The following is an 18,394-nucleotide window of genomic DNA, read 5'->3' as shown; positions in this document are numbered from 1 at the left end:
TTTAACTTCGGCGACATTCGCTCCACTTTACCTGTTGTCGTCGAAGGACATGCTGTGAATTGTGTAGAGAGAAACAGAGATTGTGATAATGGACACACACTCATGGGGCAAAACATCACTCATCACATTCAACATTAAGAAGAGTTACACTGGGTTGTGACCTAAAGATTGGTCATGTGATTATATTGTGGTCATCAAACAAAGATGCAGAACTTTTTTCCAGCCTTTTACTGAACATTAATTAAATAATACACGCATAAAGTGAAGTTCTGATTGAAAAGACATACAGTATGTCTCCTGAAAATGGCTGTTGTTTAAAATAATATTATAGGAAGCAGGTGATCTGCTGGATAAAATGGTCTTTGGATGACTATTTTATTGGCCTAGTTATCTACTAAATGTACTCATGATGAATTTTGATAACTTTTCCGCAAACTACACGAAACTGTAATAGTCTAACTCAGAGTTAGACTATTACCGTTTGACTATTGTATGCACAGATTTGCAAAATAACAAACAGTAAAAGTTACAGCGACACAATAGCCATAAAAGATGTGCATACTAATCATATAGACAATGCAATGCAATTGTCAGCACCCACACAATAAAACACGGCAGTGAGGTTCAGTTAAAACATCTATAGCCAAATTTGCGAAACATCAGTGTTTATTTAAACATAATTCTGTCAGACCAGCTTTCTCAGATTAAACTGTTTTGTACATTATTCCAAGCTGATGGAGCTGCTAAGTGGAATCTCTTTTTGTCCCAATTCAGCGCAAACCTCCGGGACATTTAATAAAACCAGGTCCTGCAGGTGTTCGGGTCATGATTTCCACCACTTGCGAGAATAAATAAATAAATGAGGAGGCAATAAACCCAGGATTATATTGTAAATTGGGTTGCGATAGTTTTGTGATTTAAAAAAAAAAAAAAGTTTTGAAACATAACTTTGGGCATTTACGTGTGTAAGCGTTGTACTCACTTTGATTGTGCAACAGTTGACAGTATTGTCCGTCTGTGGGAAAAGCTCTTACACAACTGCATGTGTTGTCCCTGTCACATGGTTCGTATGTGACACATGTGTCGCAAGGCCAAAGGTAGTCATCCTCACAGCTGCACTGGAAACCAGCTCCGCCATCATAACTGCAAACTTTTAATAAACACACGTTATTTTTTGGTTTATTTTTTTTAATCCAACACAGAAATAAATCCTGATTTGTATTAGTTTAAGAAAGATTTTGCTCTTACCTGTAGTCAAATTGGCATCCGAGATGTTTATATGGGAGCCGATTTGAACCGGGAAGCTTATGTTCTGCAGGGCGTTTCTCAGCTGATCTGCATCTGTAGTGTTCACCTCGATGAAAATCTGGTATTCATATGTGATTGGAGGCACTGTGGGAAAAATTGTCAACATTTCCACCTGAACGATGTATTCATACAGCTGCACGACTTCAAGGTACACAAGAAAATTAAGATGTGAACATGTTTTTGAGAAAACAGTGTTTAAAGTTCCTTGTAAGTAAAGTCTCGTTTCACCTGTCTTTGGCTGGCAGTACTGTCCATTGTCGGGAAGACTGTTGATGCATCCACACGTGGCATTGACGGACCCATCACAGGCTCCATAGGTAACACAGTTGTCAATGGACCACTCATACTGATCTTCACATATGCACTCGAAGTTGCTGCCATTTGGGTAACACACTTCAAAAAAGAGCAAAAACAAACAAACAAACAATATTTAAGTATATATAATGATAATGTATACAACACTGTAGACCATAATATATATATACATATATATGCTTGTTTACAGTTATCCACATTATAATTCACATACTTTTAGATCTATCTCTGTCTGTATTTTGTATTTCTGTCTTTATATTAATTGCTTGATATTTTATTGTGACGTTTGCACCATTCCATATGAAAACAAACACGTTTACTTTATATATGTCTTTACTGGGGTATCATGATGAAATATCGCATTATAACATTATTTGAAGTTCATATCACCTACCTCTTACTGAACAGTTAATTTTCTAAAATGTTTTCCCCCACTGGACACATCTGCTTGTGAATTAAATATAAATTAGTATTTTATGGCGTGTTTAAACCGGCTTGACAGGACTCACCTTGCCGCACTGTTATTTTGCATTGCCACTAACGATAGTACCTTATACCTGGTACTTATTTTAGTCTCTTAAGTTGAGGCAATACTATGTTTGACATCGCCAGACTGCCAGGCAGTGATTTGTCAGAGTGCCATCACAGGAAGAGTCATGAGCCACAAGAATCGAGCAGAACAATGCAGAATTGTAGATCAATTAAAAGATTTAACAATCCTAAAAACTTGGGTTAATCTCTAACAATTACCAGGGAAATGTCTAAAATCTCAATATTTAACAGAGGAGTCCGGTGTATTTAGCGACAGCACTGCTGATATCGATCGCGAGTGGCATCACACACCCTGCCAATGTGTCAGGCGGAGTCTGTGTTCCGTCATGGAGGAAGTACTGCACTAATAGTTACTAGTTATTCACTTGTTACTCATTTGTTTGCGCCGCGTTAAAAAAAAAGTCACAGCAGTTTCATGCAGCCGTGCAGGGATGACTCCACCCACGTTGAGGTATCATATTGTCATGGAATACCAACCTAAACCGTGTGCCGTGCCGAGTCGGAGCGAGCTGGGACCATAGGTGGAAAAGGGGCTCAAGAGTGCAACAAACAAACTGGACTCAACCCCTGTCCACTCGCTCTATACACTAACCCTGCGCTTGCACGCACACACGGTGTGTCGACGCATGAAGGGCTGTCAACAACCAGTTAGTGCAGTAGTGACCGGTTCAGCTCTAAAAAACAAGCAAGTCTGCATCAGGAATTCTAGCAGGAAGTGTAACAGGAGAACAAGGCGGAAACAGTGTTTAGCTGCAAGAGCTGTCTTCCAAAATTGTCAAGTCTTCTCACGCAAATGTTTTTCTGAATGCTGATTTCACAAAATTGCTCATTATAGTGCTATTATGATGCTGGAGAGATATTGCTTAATCTATTAGTGAATTGTACTTGAGGGGGAACACTTGATATACATATTTAAATTAAACTTTTACCAAGGATAAAAACAATTTAACCACCAATATCTGTACGACTGCATTAAAAGAGTAAACTGCGAAAACTGATTTTTAATAATTAAGTAAAAATAAGCCTTGCTTTTGGGTAGTTGTTCGTAATTTGTTGGTCCTAAAAAGAACAATTATTTTGAGAAAGGGGCAATAGTATCCGAAAGAAGGGATCTTGACCAAAGCACGTCACAGACATGTTCACACCAGGTAACTAGGTTAACTTGTAGAAATAGGGTATGTCTCCTTTAACAACAAAACATTTGGAATCCTGTTGGTTGTAAAGAGCAGTGGTTACTTTGCTATGTTTGCTCTGAATTGAGTCTTTTGAAAAACAAGAACGGAAATAAAGAAAATAAATCACAGTCCTTTTTCTCCAGCTATAGATAAGGGGGCAGGGGAAGTCCCTGTGCATAAGGAAGTGTTTGACATTATTCACTGTGACTACTGTGCTCACTGACATGAACTGCACATAGCAGCTGATATATATGGGGTGCCGAATGTAAAATTTCAAGTCACACTTTTCTATCTGACCTCACGTTAATCTAAATGGTAAATCAAAATGTTAAATCTAAATGCTAAATGTTAAATCTAAATCTAAATGTTAAAACTAAATGTTAAATGCTAAATGCTATATATAAATGTTAAATCTAAATGTAAATGTTACATCTAAATGTTAAAACTAAATGTTAAATGCTAAATATAATGTTAAATCTAAATGTAAATGTTACATCTAAATGTTAAAACTAAATGTTAAATGCTAAATGCTATATATAATGTTAAATCTAAATGTAAATGTTAAATCTAAATGTTAAATGCTAAATTTAAATTTAAATCTAAATGCTAAATGTTAAATCTAAATGTTAAATGCCAAATGTAAATACTAAATATTTAATCTTAATGTAAATGTTAAATCTAATTGTTAAATGCTAAATCTAAATGTTTAGAAAATATGCAAATAGCCCACACCTGTCAGCGTCTGCAGACCTGTGACGGACTGTCATGGATGTATAATAAAATGTGGATAGAGCACCGCCCCTTTGCTTCTGTTCATTCCTACGAAGCTGCTCACCCAGCGCATGTGCCAAAGATAATTTTGACTTCCGCATTTATTTCCGGGTTATGGGGCCCATAGAGCATGCACAGTAGTGTCACAAACCATAACGCTTCTGGTAGTTATGGTAGTGACACTGCTAAAAATTTAGCATTTAGATTTAACATTTAATACAGATTTGCCAGTTAGATTCACGATTTAATGTGTACGTCATGTGAAGAAAATGAGCTAAATGTGAGGAAAGTAAGCTAAATGTGAGAAAAGTGAGGTAAAAATGTTCAAAATATATCAGCTAGAAAAGTGTGACTGAAATGTTACATTCGGCACCCCATAGTAATAACAGGTTTATGATTTTACACACTGTCATCCATCGTTAGCATAGTTTGTGTTCATTTGCAGTCATTTAAGTGACTTAAAACAGTGTGTGTAGTTTAGTTTAATGCTACAGCACCAGTCACCTTTGCTTCACACTCTTTCTTACTTACCATGTCAAATGCCATAACAGTCCTACTTCCTGGTGTGGACAAAATAGGAGGTCAAGCATTAAGGCTGAATCCCAATTCCACCCCTTAGCCCTCCCCCTTCCCCCTACCCCTTGTTTTTGCGCGTTCGTGTGAGGGGTAGTGCTGTCTCATTTCTCATAAGGGTTAAGGGGTAGGGCCAAGCCGAAGGGCTACGTAGCCCTTGAAACGAAGCTTCCTCAGGACCACACTTGAAACGGAGGGAGGAATTTCGCAGCTTCCGCCGCGTCACCTGTCAGCGAAGTTTGAAAGCTGGCCGTTAAAGACTCGCACAAATGTATTTTCAGTATTTTAATCACAACAGTCATGTGTAATGATTGTATTGTGGTCTTCTTCAATTGTCAACGATGTTTCTGAATCACTAGTCAAGTTTGTTTTGAATTACTAGCTAGTCGTAGTAGCCGATGCTATCCCGGCGTTCTTTTCGTAAGTGGTTAGCTAGCTGCTATCGCTATTTTTTTAACATTAACAAATTGTGCCGGAGTGCACAGTTACAGGAGATTCTATCCCCGCTCTCCTCCGCTCTGTCTGCGAGCAGCTTTCTCCCTCTGCACCGTGTGTGTGTGTGTGTGTGTGGCTATGGTAATGCAGCGGGTCTGCAGTCGCTGTAACTGTGTGTGTGAACACTCCTCACGTCAGCGTCGCCGCCGATGTCGTTGGTTAGCAGCTGACAGTCGTTAAAACAGAAAAATAGCCCAAACATTACAGACATTACTTGTGAGGACGGCATTTTCGGATTGTTACATCAACAAGCATCGCATCGCATCGGCTTGTTGATGTAGCAGTCCGCGAGCGTCAAGTCCGGACGACGTGATGACGTAATGGAGGTGTGTCTCATTTCTTAGGGGAACGTTCTTACCCCTCGCTCCCTCAACTCTGTTTTGAGGGCCAAGGGGAACTCCGACAAAGGGGTAGGGGGAAGGGGGAGTGCTAAGGGGTGGAATTGGGATTCAGCCTTAAGGCCACATTATACTTCTCCGACTGCGTATGCGTTATCCGTCTGCGTCACCACGGAGACGCCTCGAGCATTTATACTTCTGCGTCGTGGTGACGGACACTCGCTGCAATTTCCCGCCCGATCAGTAGGGGTCGCTGCGCAAGGTTGTTGTGCTTCTGGCTACAGTGAGCAATGGCGTCCGAGAAAGAAAGAGAGAGAAAGACTGTTGTTGTTGAAAAAGTGGCCGTTTCTCACTTTTCTGTGTCACGGAACGCAGTTTTAAGATAATTTGAGGCGAGAAATTGGCCGTTTAGGGTCTAAACATGTGCTGTGTGTGTTAAGATATGACGTATTTATAGTTCGGCAGCGGCGTTATCGGCGGGGATCAGCTCCGCCTCTGTCAGGACGCCCGGAGCGCACTGAGAGCCGGCACAGAGCAGCTTAGCTCAGCCTGTCCTGAGGACCAATCGCAGCTCTTGCCGTCTCCGTAGTCCCTTGACGGAGTGACGGACACTTAAAAAATATTTCGTGCAGACGGAGACTACTTCGACAGTCTCTGCGTCGACGCAGAGTCTCTACGTAGCCTACGCAGAGCACTTTACGCAGAAGTATAAATTGGGCTTTAGCCTACTGAAAAACAGTCAGTGGTAAGCTGTTTTAGTAGTTTTTAGAAGTTTATTTTTATTTATTTTTTTATTATTATTTTTATTTTTTTGTAATTTCCAGGCATCCCATGACCGAGTGGAAAGGGAACTTGACTTGTAACTGGAGGGTTGCTGGCTCGAATCCCATCAGATCAATGGCTGGGGCAACCTCTGAGCAAGGTGCCAAATTGGTTACTCTGAGTTGACCCCAGCCACAGGGGGCCACACCTGGTGTATTTTTATGGCTTTTACAGTTTTATGTGGACATGCTGGTGTGTTTTAACCCTGAAAATCATAATTTTTTTCCAAAAAACATTAGCTGTCCATATAAGGGCAATTAGTTAAGAGCAACTGGTGAACAACTACAAATAAAACAAATAGCAGGGTACCAGGGTTCCACTCTTCCAAAACTTAATCACATTCGTATTCAGGAAAAGTTACAAAGAGACATATTTAAGAGAACATTTAGAAAGGCCTTTGTTTCTGACCGGGTCTTTTTTGCTGCAAGGCAACAGTGCTAACCACTACACCGATGTGTGTACCCTGTCATGCAACATTCATAATGGAGACAATGACATTTTGGCCGGAAGCCACGCTGCCCAAATCCATACCAGGAAATAGGTCAGGCAACTTGTCTCTTCACCCGTTGCATTCTAGATGTTTGTCAAATATATTCCTGGCTCTAATGAGTTTGGTTCCAACTACAGACAACAACTGTTCTTAATTATAAATCAGTGTTGGGTAACAGATTTGGATTAGATCTATACCGTAAGCCAAACTCTTTGGAGTCAGGAATATATTTAACAATCTACTTCAGTTTCAGGTTCTCTGCCCTTTCACCTTCCCTATATAATTGCCCTACCACAGTGCATGAATTATAAGATGATGGATAGCTTTGGTGCCCCGGGAAGCCATTACAGTTGGGGAAAAGGATTTTACCAGATCACAAAAGATCAGAGTCAGCAAGAGTTGATCACTTCATATCAGATACAACGCAGGACCCAGCAGAATCCAACGCTAAGCAACTATAATGTCTTGTTCATTTAATAAATGCTGCATAAATGCTTCAATTGCACTGCCTGAGCATTCTCCGCAGTAGGATGATCGAACATTTATCAGAAAGCTGTCAGAATACTGCAGGTCTGGAATAATGTAATCGTGCAAAGCACCAGGAGAGTGATGTTCTGAGAAACTGGCACTGGCATTGTTCATTTTTGCAGTAGCGTTTTCCTGCCACCATGTTGGTGTCACATGACGTCGAGACATGGGCGGACAGTGTGTAGGGACGATTTGGGCGACACCCTACCAACGGAGAAAGAGAATTCGTTTTTTCCTAACCAACTCCAAATATCCATAGTACTAATATTCCTTTCAACCGTCTCTGCCAGCAAAGGTTTTTACCAGTGTTCCAGACATATTATCTGTCATTGTCCAATCAGGATAGTCAGATTCAAGTCATGTTTTATGCTCTTTATGCTCTTTTGGGGTGATTTTGTTTGACATGGAGAATCGCCCCAGCATTCTACCATTGACTCTCATGTTACAAAAAAACAACAACAAAAAAAAACAAAACAGAAAACTTACTCTCCAATGCATTTTCTATGAGGATTTTTGGGCTCACACAAATGAACTTGCATCATACGTAAACTGAGCAAAGAGAGGAGTCGCGTCTCCCAGTTCCAAATCACTGAAGATACTAGAACACAATTCTCGCACTCATTTGCGGTAGCAATTAAAATCACACAATAGACACTTTGTACTGCAGTGATGCCACCGGATGATTGGACAGAGGTGTTCCTCTATGAAACTATAAAAATTCCACGTGAGAACAGTTTTATTTATGGAAGAAAACAGCAAACACCGCAAAGCCCATGCACACAGGAAATCTGGAAGTGATGCAACTGATTCACAAGATGAGTTCAGACCGGCGGGCTCTCCATTCTTACCCGTGGTGATGTCGATGTTTGTGACGTTCACAGTGGGACCCAGGGTGAGGAAAAAGCTGCCGTTGCTCAGAAGGCTCCTGAGATGGTCCACTGCATCAAGATCTATCACACTCAGCTCCAGCTCCACGTCATACTCGATGAGATCTAGAAGTTCTGCAGAAAAAGTACAACATGAGTATCTTTTTTTTTTTATTTCATACCATTGTGGGCACTTTTCATGGCAGTTTTGATTGGTCATAGTGGCACACACTAGAGGATAATCTGGCTCTTCTGACAATCATGGGAGCCTTCTGATTTTAGATTCACAGACGCCATTTTAAGAGTCTTCCTGATTTCAAATAGATATTAAAGATGTTTTATATGCCTGTATTGCGACTGAATAGCAATTGGGGGTCGTGAGCAGAAGCCCACAATGAGAACGAATTGAGCGGATGTTGTGTACTTTTGTTTAGAACCATAATTTATACAAGCCATGACTTTATCCACAGTTCGTTGTGTTTCTCAGGACAAAACATTGTACATTGTAACAGCTATTAACTAATTCCATGTCTGTTTATATTCCGCAGTCACGTTAAGTTACGTGAGTTTCCCAGGAATCTCCTCCAAGTGTGTGGTCCTGCGTCTTGACTTTTCTCAGGATTAAAACATTGAAAATCAGTAACAAAGTCCATTGTGTCTCACGTCTCACATGTTTTTAAAATCAAGTCAGGTTTGAAAATCCTCTAACGTGGGGAAGGCTCACACTGTCGTGACAACTTGAAATATCCAGACTCATTGTTTAGTTAATCAGTAAATCAGTAAAATCATATCAAGACAGCCTGTGAAAACACCCTCCCAAGGAATGAGGAAGTTCAGATTTACTGCAGGTACTTGTTCTCTCCGAAATTTTAAGAATACAAGTAATGACTTATGCATTCCTCTGAGTAGACAAGCGTGTTCGGTTGTCTACTAATTACCTGATATTGGCTGACAGGACCGGCCGTCAGCTGGAATGTCAGTGATGCAGTTACAGACACTGCTCCACGCGTGATCGCAGGCTCTGTATGTGACACAGGTGCTGTACGACCACGCGAAACCTTCCTCGCATCTGCACTGGAAGCCGGAGCCGGTCGAGGAACACACTGTCAGAAGAAGCTCTGATCAGAGACCGTGAATCCTGGGCTAAAAATGTTTAACAACGACATTTTATTTGACGAGAATTGCCGCTCACCTGTTGTGATGCTGATGTCCGAGATGTCTGTGCTGTTATCGACGTGTATGGGGAGATTAGTGGCATTCAAGGCAGCGCGAACCTGCTCAAGTGCTTCTGGATCAGAGATGTTGACTGCAATGTCAACAACGTAAGACCACTGGTCTGGAAGCACTGCAAAGACAGAAGATAGAGTTGAGGGGCTGAAAGGAAAAGACTGAAAGAATCACCTATCTCTGCAGACATTTTAGCTAAGCTCATAAAGTTGGTGTAGTTATTAAAAATGTAATGGGAGTGAGGGCGACCTGACTGTTTTATAGCTGGAGGCAGTGACCTCTAGTGATCTCTGCTGGTATTTCAGAGAAATCTACATCCTCAATATTTCAGAAAAGATGAAAATGTTTTGGAAAGCAAAGCATTCCAAATAAGTGCTGGAATATTTCTTACGATTAGTGAGATGACGTTGTTAAGTTAATCTGAAGGGGATTTAAATGGATGGTTCAGGGTTGTTGTTGTTATTTGGAGTGTGGTTATATCAGGTGCTGACTTTTCTATCTCCAAGAATTGAGAAAAATGGCTGCCAGTGGGGACAAAGGGACTGCTCACACCAAAAACCCATTGAGATTTATTTTTTATTCTATTTTATTTTTTTTTATCACAGCACACAGGAGTTGTTGATCTGACTGCTGTCAGTAGGTTTACATGAGTAATTTAGTGACTGCAGTCTTTGAAATCCTACGTTGTGGAGCAACGCAAATGTACCAAATAATGCAGGAGAACAGCAGCTCCTGTGTCCCTGCAAGTTGAACATTTTGATTTTCTCTATGGACTTTGGTGCAGGAGGGTCTCCTTGCAGAAAAAGGCTGTCTAATGGTGAGATGAGATATCATAGACATAGGAGGCATACGTTTTATTAGGTGAGCTTTCTGTGAAGTAGAAAAAAAAATGTTTAATATAATATATATTATAAAAATGATTGGACTGACCATTTCTTCGTAGTCTGCTGTGAGGTAGAACATGTTCCTCTTCCTCAAGTACCTGAAGTAACAAATAATAATAATAAAAAAAAAAGGGACATCAGAATGAAGTTACTGCTTTGTGTTATTCAAGCACCATATTTTATTGAAGTTGTGTAAATAGAAAAGACCTACCGGCGATGAAACCAGACATGGAAATGTAATGCAGTCCCATGTTTTAAATACAACAATTGTCACGAGAAGGGCAAAGAGGCTCAAGCCATTCTTCAATATTGCCATTCCTTTCAAGAGAGATGAAGAGGAAGACAAACGTGTTTGTGCGTTAGTGTCTGTATCCAGTTGCATTGTTTGACAGCCTGTTGTTACAGTTTTTCTCAGTCGCTTCTGTTCTTTTCTCACATCACTGTTAACATTTGCACGGCAGTCAGTGCATTCCTCAAAACAATTAGTGCAAACTGCAAAACCTATTGTATAACCTGCAAAAGCATGTCACTTGCTCAAAATGGATCGTCCATTCTTCAAAACCAAGTATTCATGTCAGTGAAACTGCCAGTGTCATCAAAATGAGAAGTCTTGACACCATCGTTTATGAACAAGATCGTCAAATGGCTTTGTCATGTTTTCATTATGACACTTTATTCTCTCAGTTTTCCAATGCAACAAAATGGTCAGAACTCAGTGACACTACCTGAAAATGCTCAAGACAGCTCTACACTACTTGTGCAGCCATTTGAAAACTACAGTAAAGTTACACATTGCTGTAGTTAGGGGAGTAAGTGAGATATTATGAGATGTTGGATTACTGTCCGATACTAAACACACCTGTTCTCCCTAAGAAATGTTTGAATGATTGAATTCATAGTGGTTCTTCCAACATTTGGTTGCACCCCCATGACCAGCCTCAGCCATTGTGAGGCCGTGATTGACAACATGGTCACGACTGTAGCTCTAATTTCATTAGGAATCTGCCTTTGTGTTTGGTTTCTTCTCCCTCTTCCCCTGTTTTGTCCCCTTCCTCTTCCTCCACACATCCTCACCCCTCTTCCACGATGCTGAAATTTTTGCATGTGTCACAGAATTGTAGAAATGGTTCACACTATGACCTGCTTGGTTCACATGTTTGCCAAGTGAGGGTTCATGGGATTCATCCCTGAGTGACTGTGAACAAGTGGCTTTGGTCATTGGTTACAACTAATACTTCACACACTTCCTCATGAGGGAAAGCTGAAGTTCATCTGAGAGCAATTGTTCAATTTAGGAGACATTTCCAGGAAAGAAAGGTAAATATTTTGCTTGACAGAATTTGATAACTAATTTAACAGTTTTGTATGTAATGACTCAAGCAATGAAATGAATGATTATTAGTTTTATTGGGAACGACTATTCAGCATCCATAAGTACAGTTCATTTTGACTGACATGACATAAGTAAATGATAATGTTATAAAACAGCAGAGAATTGTATGAAAGCAACTGATACATATACATGTCCAAAAGCGGAAGAGAGGAAGGAGAAATTGCTACTATAATGTGCACAAATGACTAAATGTCGTGGAGGTTGAACTAATAGTTCTGAGAGTTTTCATTCTGATCTGAGAAAAGCACCAAAGCGACTGAGAAAAACTGTAAAAGTCAAAGCAGGTTTATTAACCGGAGCACTTTTCATATTCAAGTGCTGTAGACATTTACAAAGGTAAAACATAACAATCATCCATTGTTACAAAATAAATGTAAAGAAGTTAAATGTTTAAGGAGACTGACAATGTTAAAATAAGAAAAAGGAATGTAATTAATAACAAGTTAATGTTTTGATGATTTGAAAAAGAAAGCAGGTATAGTGCATGTGCAACTTATATTATATTAACATATTGGTTACACCTTTAACATGAAAATAATTACACACAGTTGTTGGCACTGGTGCCAAATCTAAGTTATAGACTTTGAAACTTGACCTTCAAGAACACTGAAAGTGAAATCCATTAACGACAATGTCTTTTGGATCCACCCGACAATGATTGAACTATAATTTGAACTGTTGGTTCCTTCACTTAAGTCTCAAAAGAGACAGAACGTCAGATGTTTGTGTTTAAAACACGAGCTGAATGCTGTTGTTTTCCAGTATACACACCTTTAATGGCTTGTCCTCTTCACTGCATGTATCAGAGAAGATCCCATAATGTTGGTTTTGAGTCAACAGAACTCATCTTTGCTTGGTGGCTCATCAGCTTAGCCCGACCTAGCATGTAAAAAAAACTCCACATTATTACTACTATTACTATTACTATTACTATTTACTCCAACACAATTACTAGCCTAAAAATAGGATGGAATAGGATGAAATCCAAGGACTTTTTTGGCCTAAACTTATATACTGCAATAAATATCCCAGCTTTGCTTCAGGAATCAAACACACGTATCCTGACGAGAACATTTTAACTGACACATATGTCATATCTTCGACTTATGGAAAGATATGCAAGTCGACTATTTCAGCACAGAACAATGATATAATTTGTGTGCAAACTCTGCTGATTTGTGGCAGCATTGACCTGTCATAAAAATCTATTAGAGCGAGGGAACACCAGTTGACTCTCAGGTGCACAGATTAACAAAGGGACTGCTGTCACACCAACACAGCATGGCCTGTTTTCTTAAGACTAATTATTCTGGAAGAAGAAGAAAACATTTTTTTCCACCTTACTTGTTTGTGGTTCGTGTGTATGAATGTCAAATAAATCAAAAACTATAATGGATTGGATGTGAATGAAATTGCCATCTAAAATGTACAGGTTTCTTGTCATGGACAGCTCTATTGCAATACATACAGAGGGTTAATTTATAGCGTGACTTTGATTATTTTCACAAAACATTGCCGTGGTCCACTGGGAGCCTGCATTGGCACTCCTGTGCTCTCATGCAGTCAAGCAGAGAAGCCACGTGCCTTTAAGGTTATAGCCTTAAAACTAGACTTTTGGACATTGACCGAATCATGGACTAATGTTGTTATGTTCAAAGGCGGTATCATATTAAATAATAAAAAATGCTTTTCATATAATAGCAGGATTATGTTCAACCATCTGAAATAAACAAACACCAACGTGTTTCAGCCTTGGTCAGGATGTCAAACTGAGCTTATGAGAGAAGATCTTACAGTGATGTCCCACTCACGTCCCACTTGGACAGTGAGGGATTCCATTTGGTACATGATTGTGTCTTTATAATATTTTCTTCTTGTATTTTGCCCATTTGCTTAATCGGCAAGAATAGCAATTAGTCGACAAAAAATTGCAAAATGAAGCCAATTAGGTAATAAACTGCTTTATACTGCAGCTTTTGCCATTCACTCATTCACTCACACAACACTTCTATATGCAGCTGTATATCTTTATCACATAAAGCAGTAGAAAATGGATAGATGGATGGAATTACCGCTTAGCCTAATATAAGGTAATAGTTATTTTACAGACATTTAGTCTCAGGACTTGGTTATAATAATATAATATACAACAGCTGTGTTTTAGTATTATTTTTCAGCAATAGAATCTCTTTGAATCCGATTAGGAAATCATTTAAAACCAGTTGCTGACCACTGCCACGGTAGATTATTGTATTACTTTTTAGGTAATGTAAGGTTATGTGATCTTGAGAGTTTTGAAGGGTGCTTTTAATAAATCAAATGTATTATTATTATTATTATGCTCAGGTTTTGGAGGGATCTGTGGTGGAAAGTAACCGCACAACAGCAGACCACAGTTCTTTCCTAAAGTTGGTGCCTTTTCTCTGATGACTTTACAACATCCATAACCAGGATTTTTTTTTAAGAATCATAAGTGCTTTGTGGTTTTGTCAACAGGTTGCATAATCTTGGCTCCGAAATGTGAGTCCGCACATATCTGTGGTTTTGCGGGAACATAAGTCATGTGTTTGAATGTGCACCTGCTAGACTCCTAATTATTAATATTGCATAAACAAAGCCTCTGTTAAACACATTTTCCTTTTCCTTTAGCTGATTTAAAAAATAATAAAAAATAAAAGCAAACGACAAGTTTAAAATGGACCTAAGAATAATCTATTATAAAATAGATCGGTGAACCTGATAAAGGAGAAACTGAGTTTTTTGTTGTTGTTTTTTTCTTATATATTATTATTTATATATATAAATGTATATATAGTATATATATATATACATATATATTGCCACACTTTTCTCTGTACATTGAAGCTTATAGCATTCCAGGTTTGATTTACTTCTTTCTTATAACAACATTCCTCTTCAGTCCTATCTTAAATCTTTTAAATTGTAATGCTATCTGTCATCATATAAACATAGGTTTTATCTGTAGCGAGAAATGAAAAAAAACAATTTAATGTGCCCATCAATTTGCTCCAGCATCTCTTTGCACTAACTAGATTATAACAGCAAAGTACTAAATTAAGACAACAAACACATGTCAATAGAACAAATGTCTTAAATCAGTTCTGCCTCTCTCAGACCATGGCAACAATGTTTACTTAGCAGTCAATGTCATTTCCCAGGAAACACAATGCACCCAGTGTGCAGTAAAGTAAATGACGATGTGTCAAACGTATACAGATCAAACATTCCCCATTACTCCTCCGTATGCAAACGTCAAAAAGTTGTGGGAAAATTAAGTCAGTCCATGTTTTCTGTTCGATCAGAAAATAGGTCAACCTCCAAACAACTCGCTCCCAGAATAAGCCCTAAGCACCTAATAAAATCACTCATATAAAAATATGAAACCAAATCTCTTACCATAGTTTGCCTGTCCTCTCACTCTCTGCTGCAACTGTTCAGTCTTGAAGAAGCACACAGAGTGTTAAAGGCTGTCGAACTCGTCTGTGACCGAGAGGAACTATGAGCTGAGAAAAAAAGAACTTCCTGAAATTTAGTAAGGTGCACACAGTGCTTGCCGTGGCTCAACAGGTTTGAGTATTCCCAGAGTTTCCATGTCACATTATGACCACTTTTTTTGTCTTTGTGCTTGTGTGTGTGTGTGAGTGTGTGTGTGGTAGGGGTGTGTGTGTGTGTGTGTGTGTGTGTACCGAAGATCATGGTCTCAGGAGAATACTGTCAGATATATTAATAGATTTTCTACGTATTTGGGTTTTTTCCATTTAGCAGCTTGTAAATAAAAGGAAAGATGACGAACACAAGAGACAGTGACAGTGATACATCCGTGTAAATAAAAGTGTAGCAAACAGATTTTCACATATTACACGTTTATTGTTTGGAGATAAATATGTATGGCCATTATTATCATTATTATCATTCATTGTTCATCTAATCTCTGTTTAAAGCTGTAGTGTGTATGTTTTCAACATGAGTGAATGGCTCCGTCCCAATACCTCCCCCTTAAAATTTCCCCTTGGTTTTGAGTGCCCTCAACCGTAAATTCCCCTCGTTGAGGGAAATGGTATTGGGACACCACTACATGCAAATTAGCGTAGTGAACGTAACAAACGTGCTAACATACGTCACATGTTGACAGTTCTACCGGTGCTACTATTTTCATTCAGGAAAAATGCCGGCGTATCAGCTGTTTGTTTTTCTCCATCAACGCTGGTTTTTCTCCGTCTTCGTAAAAGATATATCGCAAATGTGATTGAAATCTGACAAGTCCATGGTATTCGTGTTCAAGTGAACGCCGGTACACACACCCACACACTGACAAAACTACCCAGATGTAGCTAGGGGCACTCAGCGGGTAGCCGCTCGCTAGCTAGTTAGCTAGCTGCTTTCATAAATCGTCACTTATTTTCTGACATTAGTGTTCAAAGCTAAGCGGTCCTTTGGATGTATATAAAACCAACATATTCCAACACAATTCGACATTGTAACGCGCTTATTTGCGAAAAATATATTACAACGAAAATGTTCCTCGGTAGATGTGGCTGCCATCTTTGTTGAAAAATATGAGCCAGCTCGCTGAATTCGCAAAGCATCATGGGTAATTCCATCTTCCACTTCTTTTTAAGCCCGCATCAGAGCTCACTACATTTTGATTGTTGATTATAAGGGCAAAAATCACCTTTCCCCTTGCTCCTCCCTACACGTGAACGCGCAAAATGTAGGGCTAGGAGAAAAATGTAGGGTTAGGGGAGGTATTAGGACAGGGTTCACACAAGGTTCCGGAAAGTCCCGTTCGTTTGGGGAGGTGTGAACGCGCAACCGAACCCTGATCCGCACCAAATAAGTGAACTCTGGTCGGCCTAAAACACAGAAAGCAGACTACGACATTGTGGGTAAACACAAAACGGAACATACGCGCATGCAGAACGATAGCAGGGAGAAATGTCTGAGTCCATTGTTGCAGTGTACAGTATGTGTCATAAGTTTGCATAAAACCATAGGGTTTGATGCAGTTCCATGTTGGATGAAACAGGAGTTGTCCTGCATTAACCAACAGATGAGCGAGTTTGTTCATTTGTTGTTCATTGTTCTCTTGTCTTCCGTAAATCTTGATGCAGCGCCACCTCAGGCGAGGAGGGGAATATGTTATTCAGGTTCCTTCAGGTTAGGTTCGTTTCACTAAAGTGAAAATGTGTGATAGCGAAGTCGGATCGGCTGAATGTTGCAACCCCCAATTGAACCGAGTCCCCAATCGTACAGAGTCTAGCAGACTATTAGACGTGAATATGACTTAAAAATGGGAGACTAGCTAGTTAGTTAGACATCACACACAAATAGCTCAGACAGAACCTACATAACATATGGAGACACAGGCACAAATAGCAGAGCAACCTATAATAACCAGTAAAAATGTATAATGGTCAGAAGTTCAAACAAACAGGTGTGTGACTGTTTTCAGCCAGTGGTTTAGTATGTTTAAAGGTGAAATAGTTGTAAAAAAAAAAAAAGACACAAAAAATGAGTGAGTTGTTATCCCAAAATTGAAACTCAACAAATGCATTTTTTCAATGATCCTCCCGACAAGTCTGAGGTGTTGACTAATCCCATGTCTATGTTTTGATGACTTAAGGTGTTTATTATGGTTTCAGTTGCGCAAACCGTAAGAGCGTGAACCGTTATTTCACGGACATAATTTTGTGTTCTTTGGACCCCCTTTGGACTTTGAAAATCTACTCTTAGCATTGATATTTTGGCAACATATAAAAAAATATGTGTGAAAAAGTTGTAGGTAGTACAGTGCCTACAAAATACACCCTGCCAGCGCGCCTGGGTCAGACAGCGAGTGTTGTAACCAGTGATAGCGTCTACGGATCACCCCCAAATCACTTGTTCCCGGTGCTAACTAACAAACAGAGAGACAAACAAACAAACAAACTCTGGCGAAAACTTAACCTCCTTGGCGGTAGTGATTTGTGATTTTACATCACAGCTCACAGTTGTCGACTGAGTGCTGCCTCAATCACTGAGTTCCAATGTGTTCAATTTGTGTTTTTGTTGTATGAAATCCTCCTCCTGTGTCTCTGTGAGCTAAAAACTCTGATTTCCTCTATGGGTCTGGTGCAGGGGGAATTAGTGGTTTAAACACTTCAGTTTCCAGCCACAAAAGATTTCCTGATGGTAACAACAGAGAAGTATTTTTTTAGGCTGAAAAATATGTCGATTTTTATCTTTTGTCATTGTTTTGTCGTGTCCCCACTGACAGACATGTTTTCCCTGAGTGTGAGCATTTGTGTTTCAGGCTGGTTCTCTGCAACAGCAGGAAGTGATGTGTGCCAAGGAAATCGTTCTTTCTTTCTTTTAAACATTAACAGACTGTTGTTTGCCCAGTCACAGAATAATGTGCTTTATCCTCTCCCATTAATGTATCTTGAAAACATAAGTAACACCAGCTACTCCAGGCATTCGAGGATGTTCTGTCAGGTCATGGTGAGTGCTGAAGAGAAACACAAGACATTACAGACAAGCATCACGGTGACAGCCAAATAAAATTGATGTTGTGAATTCCCAAAATAGAATAAACATTTTTTTAATGCAAGACAAACCACTGCACGCATGTGGTGAAATCTGAAGCACCATTACAGC

At 39.5% G+C, this 18,394-nt stretch overlaps 1 protein-coding gene across 1 annotated transcript in view; it reads right to left on the bottom strand.

The window, feature by feature from the left end:
• LOC310934677 (uncharacterized protein) overlaps positions 1–10,660 on the bottom strand; it is a gene marked incomplete at both ends in the record, with an annotated part of 29,696 nt that extends 19,036 nt beyond the window's left edge. The window contains 7 exons of the mRNA XM_083898472.1: positions 1,249–1,449; positions 1,537–1,701; positions 8,216–8,368; positions 9,172–9,336; positions 9,426–9,578; positions 10,391–10,442; positions 10,556–10,660. Coding sequence (XP_083754598.1) covers positions 1,249–1,449; positions 1,537–1,701; positions 8,216–8,368; positions 9,172–9,336; positions 9,426–9,578; positions 10,391–10,442; positions 10,556–10,660 — 994 coding nt within the window. The remainder of the gene's footprint in view (positions 1–1,248; positions 1,450–1,536; positions 1,702–8,215; positions 8,369–9,171; positions 9,337–9,425; positions 9,579–10,390; positions 10,443–10,555) is intronic.
• Between the last annotated feature and the right edge of the window lie 7,734 nt (positions 10,661–18,394).

The sequence above is a fragment of the Microchirus variegatus genome (assembly GCF_963457635.1).
Source record: "Microchirus variegatus genome assembly, chromosome: 12".
Lineage (NCBI taxonomy): Eukaryota > Metazoa > Chordata > Actinopteri > Pleuronectiformes > Soleidae > Microchirus > Microchirus variegatus.
Note: the sequence above shows the minus strand (reverse complement) of the source record. Positions and strands in the feature narration are given on the sequence as shown.